This window comes from Sitophilus oryzae, unplaced genomic scaffold (genome assembly GCF_002938485.1).
Source record: "Sitophilus oryzae breed Bouriz unplaced genomic scaffold, Soryzae_2.0 scaffold_811_pilon_pilon, whole genome shotgun sequence".
NCBI lineage: Eukaryota > Metazoa > Arthropoda > Insecta > Coleoptera > Curculionidae > Sitophilus > Sitophilus oryzae.
The window spans coordinates 307,430-325,445 of record NW_022147430.1 but is presented as its reverse complement, the minus strand read 5'-3'; the positions used below and the strand labels follow the sequence as shown (position 1 = coordinate 325,445).

Genomic DNA, 18,016 nt, shown 5'->3' with positions numbered 1-18,016 from the left:
CATATTATATCATACATTATCTGAAATACATTTGTACAATACTACCGTTACATTGAAAAAACGATATCTGGATGAGCAAAATTTAATAAGTTTTCAATTCTGTCTAATATACAGGGTGGTCCAACGTTCCGAAAAAGTCTCTTATCCGATTTCCTATTTAAGATATCCATTCCCATTTTTTTAATTAAAAATTCGGGAATAGCAGCATTTTAAAATTATCTTTTATTAATATAATTATTAATTCAAGTACCTATATTTTACGTTAAAGTTGCATTTTTATACAACACTGATACGACGCGGAGGCTCCAAGGAGAACGACAATTTGTAGCGGAATGAAATTTTGTGACCATCTGTAGGTTGATTTAAAGAATTATATGGAATTCTAGGGGATGTCCCTCAAAAAAGTGCCACATCAAAGTTGTGTTTCTGAAATATTTATTTATTTTCAGATTCTAGGAAGGAAGGAGAAAATAAAGGTGAGTTTTATTATATTAGTATGCATATTAACGACTAAAATGTAAGGTTTTTGACATATTTAACATTTCTTCAATTTTTTCATACTTCGACATTTTTTACATTAACTTCTTGGTACTGCTGTATTTTTTTCTCTTTTACAATATTTCTTGACAAAAATACGAAGGAATTTCAACTAAAAATCAACATTTCTTCCAATTAATTATACAAGTCATTTTAATGAATTATCCAATGGTATATTCAAAATTATTATAGAAAAACACAATTTTTGAAATATTTAAATGACACCATAATATCTAAATTACTAAAATAATATTTGTTATGTGGTTGGTAACTTCATTATTACCCAAAATAGAGATAGCACTAACTAAATATTTAATCTGTACATTAGGATTTTTAATAAAAGACCGAGCTAAAAAATTAATTTAAAATAAATAAAACAAGTAAAATTTTATTAAAAAAATATATTTACAAGTAAATTATTATAATTTAATATAAGTCTAAATTAATTTGCTAAGTAAACTTAATTATAAAAATAATGTATCACAATGTTTCAGAACAAACTGACAGTTATAACATTATACTTTTCTTTGTCCTTGATGTCAGAAATAAACTAATTAATCCAAACTAGTGCCTTAAAATTCGTTTTGAGTTAAGATAATGTATAACTAGCTACTAATCATAAATACTGCCATTTTTCTTATTTAAGATTGTATAGGTACTTTTAATTAAAAAATAAATTATTTTTCTTATCTAATACCAGGGGTTTTAAGCATCGGGTAACCATACTTTTAAAGGTAACTGCGTAAAAGCATCATTCAAAAATCCTTTGAAATGCCTTGCAATTGAAGCTTTTGCTGCTGGTTTCATCTCGGCTATGATTTCTTCCGAGTTTTGGTTCAAAAAATTGTTCATAGCCTCGCCTATAAACAAAGAATCATTAATACCTAATTAATCCATGGTTTCTGCATGCAAAACGTGTTACCACAGACTATAAAAGTTAGTCTGTGATGTTAGCCTTCTGTACTTTAATTCATATATCATAAGATTGAAAATAACGGCATCAAAGTTGGATTGGAATTGAAGATTGCTATCATTTTATGAGGAATGATCGTCATTTTCAAACCCACTTGACGCCGGTCTTTTTTCGACCATACGATATTTCTTGATGAGCGGTTTTTCGAATAAATGGTGAAGGCGCAAGAAATCGATTGGAAGCATTGGTAGTGATCGGCAATAATTAAGTAATAGCCCAGGGAATAGCCTTGTAATAGCCTAATAGGTATATTTTTTTCGTGAACTCTCCATAAAGAAAGCTTGAGCGCCATAAATAATATTGAATGAAAAATAAATTTGTGCATTAGGGAGGGTTGTAACCCTTTCGAACATGTAGAGCATTAGAAACCAGTTAGTAGAACTTGATTTATTTATAATAACTGCTATTAATATTATGCATATTATTAGATCGTACACTGAGATTTCAAATTCACAATAAAAAAAGCTAAAAATAATTTCTTTAAATTGCTGACCAGGATATTATTTATTTGAATCTTTCAACTGGCTCGATATTCCTTATTCAATGTTAATTAGCGCTGATCAATATTGTTGCGATGAAAACAATCAGATCAAATTATTTAAAAAATCAGAGTCGGACTTGAAATTATTTTAAATAATAATTAAATAGTTTTGTTATTGTTAAGGTACTCAAAACAAAAAAAGTATTAAGTGTGGCATATCATTGTACTCAGGAGACCAAGTTCTTCCAAAACTTCAAATAAAAAATGCAGGTCCGTATTTAAAAAAATTAAGTTGGCCTATGTATCTCACAAACTATCAGCTAATTTCAAAGTCTAAAAATACTATCATATAGCCCTAATAAAGTGGCTATGAGAATGTGCAATTAGTTTTTTGATTTTCTAAAATACAACGACAGGAAAAAATAAAATTGATTTTCAAAAAATACATTTTTTGCAAAAAACTCAGAAATCCCTGAAATTTTTAAAACTTTTTTGATGGCATCTTGGTGAACATCCTAAGGAGCGACTTTATGGTTTCCGAGATACCAATGCTTGTAACTCGAATTTGTAGCACCCTGTATAGTTATTCTGCTATTCGGTACGGAGACGACAACCCCAACAAATCAGAGATCATTAAAATCGGTAGAGCTGTTCTTGAGTTATAAATGGTAGATTAATTTTTTTTGTAATTTCTTGGATTTTTTAATCACTCTACATAGAATGAATCTTATCTAAATTGGGTCTAAATAATAAATTAAAAAAAGAAATACCTATAACATTTCCATGATTCACTATATCTCTAATCCTAAATCGACTTTTCTTCAATCTGAAATCCACAAGCATCTTGTCGACCATCATATACCTGACGTCGTTTTTCGTGAACTCCTTTCCGAAAATCTTTGTGGCTGCTTCGATATCAACTGAAACAAATTTATAGACAAAATTAACGGTGTTTTACTTACGTTCGTTCTGGGCTGGTATAATTACGGAATATTGCCCAAAAATCTCCCTTGGATCTGACGGGGAACAGCAGTACGTTACCGTTGACGTCGTACTTGCCTCGGATGTCCATTCTGGGGAATTTGAATCCGATTTCGATGACGTACTTGTCTACGTCGGCACTGTCAAAGAAAAATGACGTAAAAGTATATAAAATATCTATTTCAATAAGTATCTAATTATTTTTTAAATTTACACGATGTCTCATATAAAAAGGCACACTATAATATGCATGGAGTCAACACCAAATTTTAATGAGTTAACTTGTGGCCTACAAGAAACATTCCTGTATTTTTAAGAACAATTTTAAAATTTGCGATATTTTTTTTATTCTTACGTGTACACCGCAACAACGCAAATACACAACTTTTTGAAATCAAAAATTAATTTTCTGATATTTTTTTGAAATACAACACTTTAAAAATTCTTATTTAGGAAAAATATATAAAACTTTGACTCTCTTGATAATATTAAAGGTTTTTCAATAAAATATAACAACAATTATAAAAAAATAAAAATAAATAATTTGTGTTTTTAAAAAAGTTGATTTAAATACAGTGTGATCCAACATTTCGAATATGCTCTATATCAGGTTTCTGGTTTGAGAGTTCCAATTGTATTTATAGAATCATTAATTTTTGTTATACAGGGTGATTTAAAGATGTTTTCAGACTAAAGCCATTTATTTTTAAATACTATGGAATACTATAGATATATACCGTATGATAAAAACGGGCGTCCAGTTGGCTTGGAAATGAACATCGATCATTTTATAGCCATTGCTGACGCCGTTTATATTTTCGATAATATCGTATTTTTTGTTAATTGGATTTGAAATTAATACAATACAATAATCTTAAATGCTAATAAAGAATATACAGGGTTGTTCACCACATACAAGACGGAGTATTTTAGCTAAACGATTATATTTTTACAAATTGTAAGTTTTCTTCTGAATGAAAATCTGAAAATATTCTTACAAGATACAGAGTGTTCCAAATAAGTAAAAATATTTTTTACTTATTTGGAGTTGTATTTATTACGTTATAAGTTGTATTTTTTTAAATGGAACACCCTGTATATTATTATATTTTGAGATTCTACGATTAAAATAAAGGTAAATCTGATTAAGGTTTATTACACTTAAACCTTACCATTTTTGAAATATTTTCAATTTTATGAAATTGCAGTTAAAAATTTTAAGACTCATTTCTCCAAGAGTATCGAAGTTTTTAATACTAAATAATTACTGAAGTTTATTTATTGATCAGATATTGTGTTGCAATTATAAACAAAATTCTACCTTATACAGGGTGTCTAACAATGTATATTAAATAATTACTAGCTTTAAACGGCAGTAACTTGCTTAATTTAAATGGAACATGGAACACCCTGTATATTTTACGAGAATCAGAGGCACAATTTAATTATCTATCAAATTGTACCTATTATACCATTTTTTACCTATCTCTTTAAGTTTTCGTAGAAGTAGCATTTTCTTATAGTTTAGACCCCATTTATCACTATACCCATGGAATATTGACATTTTACATTATTTTTAAAAATGTAAAAAATTTCCAAAGAGTACCTAATATAGTCAAATACTATATAGTATATAATACGCTTATCTCATTAAAAAAATAAGAAAAACTGTTTAAATATTTGTTAAATAACACCAATTAATATGATGCCAGTATTTAAACTACATTAATTGACTGTTTGCGTTGATTAATATTAATTGCTCCAAATACTAAAAAACTGAATTTTGTATGTGTATTAGACAGTGTGGTAAAAGGTAACACCTTATAAATTTTATTTCATTTTTTGACGAATGCTTATTTATAACAACAGAGACGTTCGTTTTCATAACTTATTATTGTTTCAATTTTTGAGTCAAATTAAAACAATTAAGTATGTAATTAACTAATTGTTAGGCGGAAATAATAGGCGGAGTATATTAATAATTAATAATAATTGGTATACTCTTTTACAAAGATTTAAATAGTTTTCTTTTTGTAAACAAATGGGCTTGCAATATTATTATTTTTACCACCTGTATATTTTGTACATATGTTACTTTAAAAAATCCTCGAAAAAATCTAAAATGTCAATATTCCATGGGTATAGTGATAAATGAGGTCTAAATAATAAAAAATGCATTTTCTACGAAAACTTGAAGAAACAGGTAAAAAGTGGTATCATACAATTTGATAGACAATTAAATTGTGTATCTGATTCACGTAAAATATACAGGGTGTTCCATTTAAATTAAACAAGTTATTGCCGTTGAAAACTAATAATTATTTAATAAAAAATTTTGAACACTCTGTATAAGGTAGTATAATTTTTATTATTGCAACATAATATCTAATCGATAAATAATAATCTTTAGTAAATATTTAGTATTAAAACCTTTAATACCCTTGGAGAAAAAAAAAGCCTTAAATTTTTTACTGCAATTTCACAAAATTGAAAATATTTCAAAAACAAGTAAGGTTTGAGTGCAATAAACCTTAATCAAATTTACCTTTATTTCAATCGTAGAATCTAAAAATAAAATAATGTACAGGATGTTCCATTTAAAAAAAATACAACTATAATATTTTTTACTTATTTAGGACAACTCGTATCTTGCAAAAATATTTTCAGATTGTAGCTCCAACAGTCCTTTAACGTACCCAAAACTTACAATTTGTAAAAATGTAATAGTTTAGCTAAAATACTCCGTGTTGTATGTGATGAACAACCTTGTATATTCTTTATTGGCATTTAAGATTATTGTATTGTATTAAATTCAAATCCAATTAACAAAAAATATCGAATTAAATATCGATATTATCGAAAATAAAAACGGCGTCAGCGATGGCTATAAAATAAAGATCGCTGTCATTTTATATGTAAAATTATATGGGGAATGTCATCGCTGTTCATTTCCAAGCCAACTGGACGCCGTTTTTATCATACGGTATATATCTGTAGTATTCCATAGTATTTAAAAATAGACGGCTTTATCTTGTAAAAATATTTTCAGATTGTAGCTCCAATAGTCTTTCGACGAACCCAAAACTTACAATTTGTAAAAATTTATGTATGTGGTGAACAACCCTGCATTTTTATGAATCGTATTTTAATAGTCCACCAATAAAAACTAATTTTTATCCGAGTATTATCATAAAATATTGTTTTATAAACTATAAGGTTGATTGTTAATATTCTTACAAGACAAAAATGTGTAATATTTTAGTAACACTTTTTTGAAATCAAAATTTAGCAATTTCTATTTTTTACCAGACGGACTATAAATATTAACATAGTTATGTTAATACTTACTTCCCAAAGATGCTTACATATATATTTTATTACCAAATAATCTGTTTTTTAACCAATATCTTTAGAAACGCATAACTTTAGAATCGTACAAATATTACTACTAAAAGAATTAATAATTGTAGCTAAAAGAATAACATAACATTTCGAAAAAATGTGTCTCATACGTAATGTTGTCAAGGTTAGTAGGAAATATATGCCTTTCGTAAGTGCAAACCTGAAGAATTTCTTGGGTTTCATGTTTGTTTACACTCCTATCAAAAAAGAAAGCTTATTTACGATGATATTGCAAATACAAAATAGGATTTGTATATAAAAAATATTGTAAATAACGGAGCAATTAATTATAATGATAAATAAAAACAAAAAGGTGACGAAATAATTAATTATTCATTAATTATTTATTATATTAATATGTTTGGTATGAGAAGTAGTATTTATGTAAAATTGTTTACTATTTTATATAAACAACTATAAAAGTTCAGCTGTCAATAATAGAATATGATATTTACGAAGGAAAAACTATAACTATGATACGACGTTTTTTTTAACTTTACCATTCACTAATCTTCTATACTACTGCCATTACTCGCTGACGAGTATTTGACACGCATCAGAAGATGGTTACGCAAGGCGTTTTCTTTTATGACCTTTTATGTGACTGAAAAGCCCGATACGTGATGTTATCTCTCTACCGCACTCCGGACATTCAAAAATCTCATTGCTTTATTGCCTCTTTACTTTTTGGTTGTCGCTGTTAACTGAGTTCACAATTCTTCTCCATTGCGGTCTATTGTGCGTTGCCTCTTCCCTTTTGAGTTGTCCACCCGGTGTCCTCTTCAAGCTCACCGTAAAGCACAGATTTTGGTAGGAGGTTTTCTTTCATTCTACATACGTGACCATCCCATCTTAAGCGGGATTTTGTAATCATGACACCGCTCCCGCAGCTAGCTTTTTCAAGGACTGATACGTTTGAGACATGGTGGAACCATTTGATTCTTAAGAGTTGTCTAAGGTGTCTCTGTTGCAACTTGTTTAATGCGTTCATGAGTCGGCGGTACGGCATCCAGGTTTCGCTTCTATATAACATTGTGGGGATTATTATTGCTCGGTACACTGTAAGTTTCGTTTTTGTGCTCAGGTCATGGTTGTAGAAAACCATGTCTTTTAATTTTTAGAACTAATCTTCTAAACAATGCTGAGATAACTGTTGATATCTTAGTTTATATATAGGGTTCCTGTTAATAAATAAAACATATATCTACAGAACATTATCTGTATTGGATTTGCAAAAAATTAGTCCTTTGTGGGACTCTCCACTGCGGCTGCAATGACCTATTGTGGCTCAGCTCTATAAACTTAATAATTCACACTCAAGACCCAACCTTTTAATATAGATTGTTATCTCCGAGAATGTTATGTCAAAAAGGTGTCAATTGATGTCTAGTACAGTTTTGCCAAATAAAAATTCAAACCTGGCCCTGCTCTCAGCTGGACAGGTAGACATAACGTGCTTCATTGTTTCGTCACTTTTTACACAGAGTCGACATTCACCATCTTCCACGAGTTCCATCCTCTGCCGATGTGATCTCAGCTTACAGTGGGCCTGCATTTATTTATTTTTCTTCTTCTGGTAAATGCGTTTTTCTGTGTGTTTACACTAAGTTCTTCCAGTTTGCACCAACCGTGGATTGCATCTAGGACTTCCTGTGTCTTTGAGGTGATGTCCGCCTTTTTGTGTCCTTTTACTTGGATCACCAGGTCGTCTACATATGCTTGTGTTTCGACCTCGTAATCAGCAGTTGATTAAAACTAGTACTGATGATTCTAATACAGTTAAAAGTAAAGTGTTTTGTTGTATTATTGTGAATTAATGTTTAATTTTACTATCGTAACACCAAAGGCTTCAACCCCACTTTATAATGTATTTAATAAAAGACATGGAAAGATATATTAGGCTTAATTTCAATACTCATATAATAAACTATCTAGTAAAACCAAGGGTTAACACTTACTTTATCCTCTGTACTGTGTAATTTTGAGCCCCTACAGCGGTAACGTTATAGAAAGAAGCTTTAACTTTCAGTGGACCTTGTCCATTTTCGATGACCATTCTGTCCAGTTTGAAAGGGTCTATACTTGGTACGTTGATATCCTCCAGACCCTTTACCAAGTACGGTCGCAGATGGTTAAATGTGTTTTGGAGACAGTTGTTTATGTTGGGGTCTGCTTTGTAACATGGTATAATGTATTCAGCTGGAAAAAAAGATATTTTAATGAGCAGTGTGTATGTCAATAGATTTCACACGCTTGCCATTGAACAACAGCATGGCAAAGTTTCGAGACGGTCACCCGTCTATCCACTCGCATCGCCTAACGTCGCTTAACTTCGGTGAGCTATTTTTTTCTTTTTTTTCGATGAGGAGAGAAAAAGTCTTTCATAAGGCACCCAAAGTTGGGTAGTGCCGGATTCCTACCAGCTAAAAAAACCTCCTCGTAGTAGTTCAAGTACTCACCACGTGAAAGATAAAATAGTAATAGGTACTTGACTAAAACGTTTCTAGTTTTAGAAAAGCTATTGCTCATATCTATCAACCCTTGACATATCATAAAAAATCAAATATTATTTTTATATTAATTCTGAACAAAACATAAAAATAAATATAAAATTAATAATAAAAAAATTAAATACACATGTTTTTTAAAGAATTTTCTGTAGAACTGTTTGATATTTCATAGAAAATATTTTATAAGAAAATAAAAAAAAATATAATTAAAACACATTTTGCAAAATAAAATTATTTACATTTATAATTAATCACGAATTGCTTATCTTATGTTGTTTACCTTTATTTGTTTGTTATTTATAGTTGTTACAAGGTCGTTAAAATTATTTTAGGGCGTAAACTATAAAACAAACTAGATTAAGATTTTATTATCAAACCACATTAAAATTTAATATATATTTAACATGCCTATAAACCATTTTAGAGAACATAACTTTAATTACCATTTTGAGGAAAAGACCAATATTTTTAACTATAGTTAAATAATTTTACCTGCCCTAAAATAAATATTTACCAGATTATAATAGACGATAGTATTTTATTTATTTTTACGTTTTATCTAAAATTACTTCAAGAACATTGGCGTAACTACAGGGGTGCCCGGGGGTGCCGGCCCCCTCCCCCAGGTACTGCTTGGCACCCCCAGAGGAATCCTGAATTATGACTCTTGGCTACGTATTAATTTTTATTTGCTTGTGATGTAGTAAAAATGGCGTTTTCTAGTTTTGTTTAGTTAATATTATTTTGTTGTGTTCAAAAAATGTGTGAAATCAATGAAATTTATTGATAGAGAAATTCATGTAAACGTTTTATTCAAAAAATGTGTTTTTTAAAATAATTTTTCATTAAAAAAAAAAAAAGTCCCAGGCCCACACTGGGCTCAACCTGATCTCATCCGGCCTCGAACCGGCGTGAATGAGCAGTGTGTATCAATAGATTTTACACTTTTCCCTTGAACAACAGCACGATACACTTTTGTGCTTAGGCGTAAAAGTGCTTCACTTTTATGCCTAGGCGTTAAAATGAATTTTTTATATTGTCAATCACGTCACAAAAATTAGTATTTTTGAAAATTTTGAAAAAAATATATTTGTTATAATTTGTTGTTATATACATAATAATATTGATTTTTGGTTATTTCTGATTATTGGTTATATTGGCCGTATAAATTACAATTTAAAAAAAAATTAGAAATAAAAAAATTAATATAAATTTGTTGGGATAATCGGAAAATTGGCATGAAAATAATTCGTTTCGAGGGTGATACAGAAATATTGTTCAAATATTGTTTCAGCGTTATTTTTTTGCAACATATAATAAAGTAATTTTTGTTTAACCTTTATGTATATGTAGGTAATAACTCTCGCAATTATTTCACTATTCCGACAGGATCATCAACGAGCATTGCATAAATTCGTATTAACCTACTTTATGATTATTTGTAACAAGCATTTTTCTCACCGAACCGTTAAAAGATAACCTCAACTCATCATCATCATTTATTTATTAGACCCGTGCTGACATACGCTGCTGAAAAAAAGGGCAGAAACATCAGAAACAAAAAAGAAAATGAAAATTTTATGAACAATAAAAGGAAATATAGAAACAAGATGCCCAGTGGGTAGGCCTTCAAAACGTTGGTATGACAGCTGGACATCAACATCACAAGAAGGCAATAACTGACAGAATTGACAATACTTCGACCTTTTACAAGAAGAAGAAGAGGAAAATAAGATTAATTAACAATGGTCACAGCAGTACACTTACTTAGAATATTACCGAATTGCTGGACCATCAGATTGTCTGACACCTAGATTGCAACTTGGCAACAGTAATTTGGAAACTGTAATTTTTTTGAAACCCGCGCCTTCACGTCAAATATTTATCTCTTTTGAATCATTCTCTGTTCTAAAAATGTTGAACCAAATTTGACACAAAAATACTGTGGCACCCGAGAATCTGGCCATTAGTTTTTGATGGGGGTGGGGGTTGGTAAGGGTGTATGGGAGGGAGTTAAAAACTTTAAAAAATCGTAATTCCAAAATTACAGTAGCTAGCGAAACGCGGTTTTCAATTTAAGATTAGGAATAATATTTGTAATAATATCAAAATCAGTCAAACTCTTTTTTGAGATAAAAAAAATTGGAAAAATTCCTTTACTTTGAAACTAAAAGAACTGCCTACCAACTTTTTATTAACATATTTTAGTATTGGCGGCTATATGTGCCTCCCGGCGCCAATTTTTTTAATTGAAACTGTCAGAAGTTTACGTAATGATACGTCATTCTATTAAGAATGTCATTGTCTATCAAATAAAGTAAAAAAATACCGAGGGTACTATTTAAAAATTCAAAGTTGTATTCATTTCTGGTGAAACAGGAAGTGACCGAATGTAATTGAAAACGTCAATCAATCCTGATTTATGTCCTGTAGTAAAATACCTAATCTCGTTATTTTATCTGAAAAAATAAAGTTAAAGGTTATAAGGGTGAGCCAAACACTATAGAATATGTTTAGTACTAAATTACTTATTTTTATTTAAACGTGTCTATATTTATTAATTATGTTTATGTGTTGCGTGTCTTATTTGTGTTTCCAACAATGAATAAATCGCAAATAATCTGTCACTCCTGTGCGCGCATTTTATACCGATTTTCCAATTATACAGTAAACCGTACTTGACTAATCGAAGGCGGAAGACTAACCCAGTTAATGAAGAATGTTGTGCAAGAACACCGTGCGATGCTCTTATATAATCCGGCGAAAACGAGGACGCCTGTTTATTGTATTAGATTGGGTAGAGCATGTTTCGTTTTCGATTAGATATATGTGTATTTTTTCGCAATTGCAACATTAAAAATTAGATATATTAAGGTATCTAATAGGTATATGATTGTTGCATAATTAAATATTAATATTAAAAGTAGCAAAATAAGCGTTCGGTATTTAACGTTTTATGTAAAACTGGCTAGGTATTTTTACACAAATGAAGAAAGAAATTAAAGATAAAGGATTATACTATATCCGTATTGTAGCACATTTTTAGATAACTTCTTTATTTTTAAGATTTTGATGGTCAAACATCAATAAAATATTACTTTAACCGTAAGGGTAGATTAAATGATTACTTTAACAGCGAGGGTAGGTTAAAAACTTTATTTCTTCTCGCATGTTTTTTAATTGCTTCCATTTTTGAAAATTTTTGTATTCCTTTTCATAAGATATTCGGGATTTAAATGGAAGTAGTTTGGATATGGCGTTTGTCCCCTCAGCCTGAATATCTGTTGGTAATTTACTTATTTCGTTTTGAGCCATTTCTGGCTCCAATTCAATCAGCAATCGACACGAAAGAGAACACAAAAGAGAATTAAAAAATATTGACTCAAAACTGACAACTAAAGAGACAGCTTTATTTATTTGTCAATGATAGTTATTTCTTATTCTGTGGTATTACCAACTATTTCCATCATTGTTGATCGCTCCGTAGATCTAATCGATTATAATCGTTAATTATCTATCGAAAGCAAATCTCATAACACCGAAAAAACGTCAAAAAACAGCAAGAATTCGCTGCCGGTGCGTGTAGAGTACCGAGGTACCTACGTCGCGGCCGGCATGGCACTTTCTTCTTCGTCTTTATGTAGTTGCGACATTGACCCAATGAGATTTACAATGAACGCGGTTACGTAATGTTTGAGTGCGCGACTCGACGAAAGTAGGATAGAGTGTATTAACTGTTATTTAAGAGCGACACGTAAGAATCGTAGGTATACACGCGCTATTTACCTGTTTAATAATCGTGGATTTGGTCTATTTAATCGTTCGGTTCGAATTACAAACGAATAAACAGATGCATAATATAGGGGATTTATGTAATAATTTGTTTTGGTTTCCATAAGGACAATGTAAGTACTATTTGGCGCTATCCCTTCACCGGTCGCGACCTAAAGCTTTTGATAATTTCGGATCGGTTCGGTTTTTTCCGGAATTATGTCGCCAAATATTATTTATTCAAATTTATTATTTTCTTTTAATTTTAAAAATAAAATACAGTGTGTTGCATACAAGAAACTTTATTTTATATAACATGTATGAAATACCTATGAAACATTGGAAACCGACGTTATGCCACGATCCTCGATGGTTTTTGCAGTTCACAACACAGCTTTTTAAGTTTTTAATGCCACTTTTTCACAATTATCACGGGTTTGAGTAAATAAAATTTAAATTAAATTCACAAGATAGAAATAATTACCTTGAGAATGGACGCTTAAAATACTTTTCGGTATGTTTTCAATGTTAATTCAGTCATTGGGGATTTTTGCTTGGAAAAAAGTCCGGAAGTTTTGCAACTTTGCAGGTTTATAGGTTTTTTGGTCCCTAACTAAAATCCATAAAATGCACATTTCCAGACTTACCGCCGTCGCCCAAAATCGGTATTTTGTGAATATTTCGAAAACTATGCGTTTTTCGCGAAAATTTGAGGAGAGCAAAATTAAAAACAATAAAATTTCCTATAAAAAAAGTTTTATGAAAATTTTTGCTAAAGTCAACCGTTTAGGCACAAAATCTCTGGAAATTTTACAATTTTGCGTAAAATATGATAAACTCGTATTATCTAGAAGCAGTAGATTTTCCGAAATGAAACACTAAAAAACTAAAAAAAAAGTTCACTAAAACTAGTTTTAGTTTAGTTTCTTCAATTTTGTCATGAAACAGTGGCGTATCATTAATTCGCTCATTAATTTATGAATAATTAATTTTAATTATTTAAAATGTGTACTGTTTCCACACCACCCAAGAGGTAAAGTACATGGCGCGTTTATTTTAACGTGATCTCCCTGGAGGCCTACTCCACTAGGTAAATTAAGAACTTTAACTTATTTGCACAAGCCCGACGGATCTCACTCATTGATGTCAAAGTCGATTGTGTCTGCTGTGCTGGGCTCATCAGGGTGGTCTTTCAATACGTCCAACTCTTCATCTTCAGCCGCCAGAGGGATATCTACAGGCAAGTCCAACTCCTCTTCATCCGATTCGTGGAGTGACACTTCAGTGACGTTGTCACAGGATTTCCCATTGCAGTATGCACAAATCATTGAACATTTTAATCCTGCTTTTCTGCATCCGCAGGCTTTACCACAGTTGTTGGTTTTGCATTTACAAGATAAAAATGCCACTAGGGATTTTGGAGCTGGATCTTTCAACGTTGTGACTGGAAGAAAGCCTGTTTTTGTTTTCTTCCAACCCCATTCTTCGGCATCTTTGGTACAACCAGACCAATGCTGAACCTGGTGGTAAGTTCGCAATGAATGCTGTCCAGCACGACAATTAATTATTCATAAATTATATTAATGAGCGAATTAATGATACGCCACTGTTTCATAACAAAATTGAAGAAATTAAACTAAAACTAGTTTTAGTGAACACTAATCGACATTTGATTTCGGAAAATCGACTACATATATACATATGTATACATGTATATGTATATCATACTTTAAGCAACAAATTTCCAGTGATTTTGTGTCTAAACGGTTGACTTTAGCGAACATTTTTGTATAACATAACATATAGGAAATTTTATTCTCTTTAATATTGCTCTCTTCAAATTTTTGCGAAAAACGCATAGTTTTCGAGATATTTACAAAATACCGATTTTGGGCGCCATCTTGGGAAAATGGCGGCGCCGGCGCCGGCGGCAACTCTGGAAATGTGCATTTTATGGATTTTAGTTAGGGACCCCAAAATCTATAAACTTGCAAAGTTTCAAAACTTCTGGACTTTTTTCCAAGCAGGCTCCTTTTTTGATCCCCAATGACTGAACTATGGGCGGTTTAAATTTTGAAAAATTTTATAATTTTTGAAGATTCTGACTTTGACAAGAGAAACTTATTTCTGTTATTGTTTGGCGGTTGTTCTTAGCAACGGCTATAGCAGCGGCAGATCGCGTACCACGGTCGCCATCCAAAACAATTTCGCGACCTAAAATTTTGACGGGCTTCCCAATCTAAATTTATTTCCTTTATCTATGTAGATGACATCCAAGAAATGACAGAAAATATAATTTACCTGTGAATGAAAGTGACAGAAACCAGTGCCATTGTCATATGTATTCTCAATAGTCTCAAGCCTGAATAGTTATTATTAGAATATGTTGTTGCTTCAAGACAATAGTGTAAATCTATTGAGATTAGATTGATGAGAGATGAGATGATGATGAAAGATGAGATTGAATAAGAGTAAGTAAGTAAGAGTCGATTTAGACGCTCGTAAGTCGGTAGGCCCTAAATAGCTGAGGACTACGGTTCGGAATCCGTGTAAACAAAGTAGACCCCGTCCAGATTAGCTCTACCGGCAAAATAGAGATGCTAACTTAAAATATTTACTTCACTTTCATTGTAGTCTGTTTCTAGGTATATACCGGGTGCGTCTCAGAAGTGGCTCACCACTATAACTTTTTTATTTCTTCAGATAAAAAAAACTTGATTTGGCATGTTAGTATATGACATAAATTAAGATTGATGGACGTATTCAATTATTTTTGGTTACTTCCTGTTTCACCGGAAATAACTACAACTTTTTATTTTTAAATAACACCCTCCGTATTTTTTACTTTATTCGATAGAAAATAACACTGAATAGAATTGCATATCATTCATTGTTTATTTGAAATTGTAACATACGGTTCATAACAACAATTTGACTCGAAATACCAAGTGTCCGATACCAAATTATTCGTAAAAAAATACTTTTTCCAAATATGCTAATGAGCCACGTTCACAAAAAATTGAGATATGACTAAAAATACAACTTGGGCATCTTTTAACGCGCCAGGACACGAAAAACATTAGACGATCAAATATATTTTTCCAAGGCTCCTTAATTAAAAATTAGTGTTTTTAACACAGGCATGGCACTCTAGATTGAAATTTAAAATACGATTTTGTTTGAAGCGAAAATGTCAAAAGTTGGCATATGATATTATGTCATTCTATTTTGAGTGTCATCTTCTATCGAATAAAGGAAAAATATACCGAAAGTGCCATTTAAAAATTAAAAGTTGGAGTCATTTCCAGTGAAACAGGAAGTGCCCAAAAGCAATTAAATACGTCAATCAATCCTAATTTATGGCATATTCTAACATACCAACTCTCGTTTTTTTAAATGAAAAAAATAAAAAAGTTATAGGAATGAGCCACTTTTGAGACGCACCCGGTATAGGAGTCGACATCAAGTAATTATTGTCGTGAAACTTTGAGAACCAACCACTGGATCTTTTCTATAGTTTTTTCTTGTAAATTTAATCTATTACCTAAATTGTCATATTTTGAAAATATTATGTTTTTTTTAACTAAAAATTAAGAAAAGTCCCAAAAAAAATGTTCAAAAAATTCCAAATTTTCAATTTTTTTGCGAAAAAAACATAGATGTGTTTCTGGTGTCGAAATAGACTATCCCTAAAAATATTTGCACTTATTTAAGACTCACCCTGTATCTGTATACTTTATCTATAGGTATTTTACAATAATAACACTTAACACTATAAAATACGAAAATAGCTAGGTATTTCGGCACTGAAACAGAAAAGTATTTTAAAAAAAAATGTTTTCAGAGATCCGAGAATTTTACAATTTTTTTTTATTTTCTGTTTCAGTGGGCAAATATATACCTAGATATTTTTCTATAATAAACCCACCACAAAAAATGTAAAACTACTTATTTTTAAATTATTGAAGGTTATTTATTTTGCCAAAATGAGCTAATTGAGCAGAATTGTTACGTAAAATATATAAATCAATATTATAATTTCTTGAAAAAGATTATTTTTTTATTTATACAGAGTGAGTCTTAAAAAAATGCAAAGGATTTGCAGAAAGACCTCTATAAAGATTTTTTCAACGAAAAAAAATAGAAAATTTTGTATTTTACGAAAAAAATTTGTCAAATTTCTAAAATTTCAAAAATACAATGTCGTACTAATAACATAATAATAGATTAAATTTCTAAAAACTAAAAAAAAAACAGAAAAAATGCAGTGATTCTCAAAATTTAAAAAATGAAATATATAATTGAAATATAATTTTGAAAGTAAAATAACCAATCCTGATGCTATTGAAAATACTGTCATTTTGGACTATTTTGAAAAGCGCCAATGAGAAAAGACGAAACTTTTATCGAGATCTACCAGTGCTGATAATATTTGCCGTTATTAAGACTTATTTATATTTTTTATTATAACTGAGAGTATTAAAATTACCAGGAAATACACAAAATATAGTATTTCTATAAAATTTACCCAAACAATATAATTGGAAAGAGTACTCACGTGTTTTGAAAATTGTCCCATTCTTGTCCTCAGCTGCAAAAACACTACAAAACGATAAAATATAAAGAATCGCAAAATATTTCCAAAAACAATCCATGTTTATCTGAAATTTTCTCATCATTCTCTTATACTGTTTACACTCAAATACATTCAGCGTGTCTGATTTTTATAAGACAGTCTCCCAGTGATCTTGTTCGTTTTTACACCAAGGACTTAGAGAATAATTCACTCTACATGAGAAATATCAGTGAAAGTCGAACATATCTTTATACTTGGGGTAAAATGCCGGTGGGAACAAAAATTCAAATTCCCGCTCCATCTCTCCAGTGACGGCGGGAGGGGGGGAGACAATGATATTGTTTTACGACAATTTTTCGTGCGAATGCAACAATATCTAGGATTTCCTACATCAGAGTAACGAAAGATGTGTAGGTGGGGTTAATTATTGATGCAACTGGTTTTACGTCAGTCTACAGGGTGACCCAGTGTACAGGGTGTCCCATTTTCGTATGTTTTACAGGGTTTCTTATTTATGAGTAGAGTTACAAAGTTTCGGTTTTCATATTACTGTGTTACTTTTATTTGAAACTAAAAATTCTGCATACAGATTTATTCTATCTCCCTTACTTTCTCAAATACAGGGCGAATTTGAAATTCTTGCATTTTTTGACTGTCGTATCTGGGTTATCTTATAGATTATCAAAAAGGTGAAACTAAGCGCCATAGAATTTTTCACGTAGAATACTGTGACATAACTAGTTTTTCGCTGGGAGCTGTCATTATTGAAATATGACTCAATTTTG

The 18,016-nt window shown here is 30.7% G+C and overlaps 1 protein-coding gene across 1 annotated transcript; it reads right to left on the bottom strand.

Moving 5' to 3' along the window:
- Window positions 1-964: 964 nt before the first annotated feature.
- LOC115889224 (protein takeout-like) lies at window positions 965-17,504 on the bottom strand. Its single transcript, XM_030909172.1, has 5 exons — window positions 17,214-17,504; window positions 8,333-8,573; window positions 2,979-3,112; window positions 2,762-2,911; window positions 965-1,397 (listed from the first exon to the last, which is right to left on the bottom strand). Exons 1-5 carry the CDS (start codon window positions 17,332-17,334, stop codon window positions 1,243-1,245), a joined length of 801 nt encoding a protein of 266 aa, XP_030765032.1. The 5' UTR covers window positions 17,335-17,504; the 3' UTR covers window positions 965-1,242.
- Window positions 17,505-18,016: the final 512 nt, after the last annotated feature.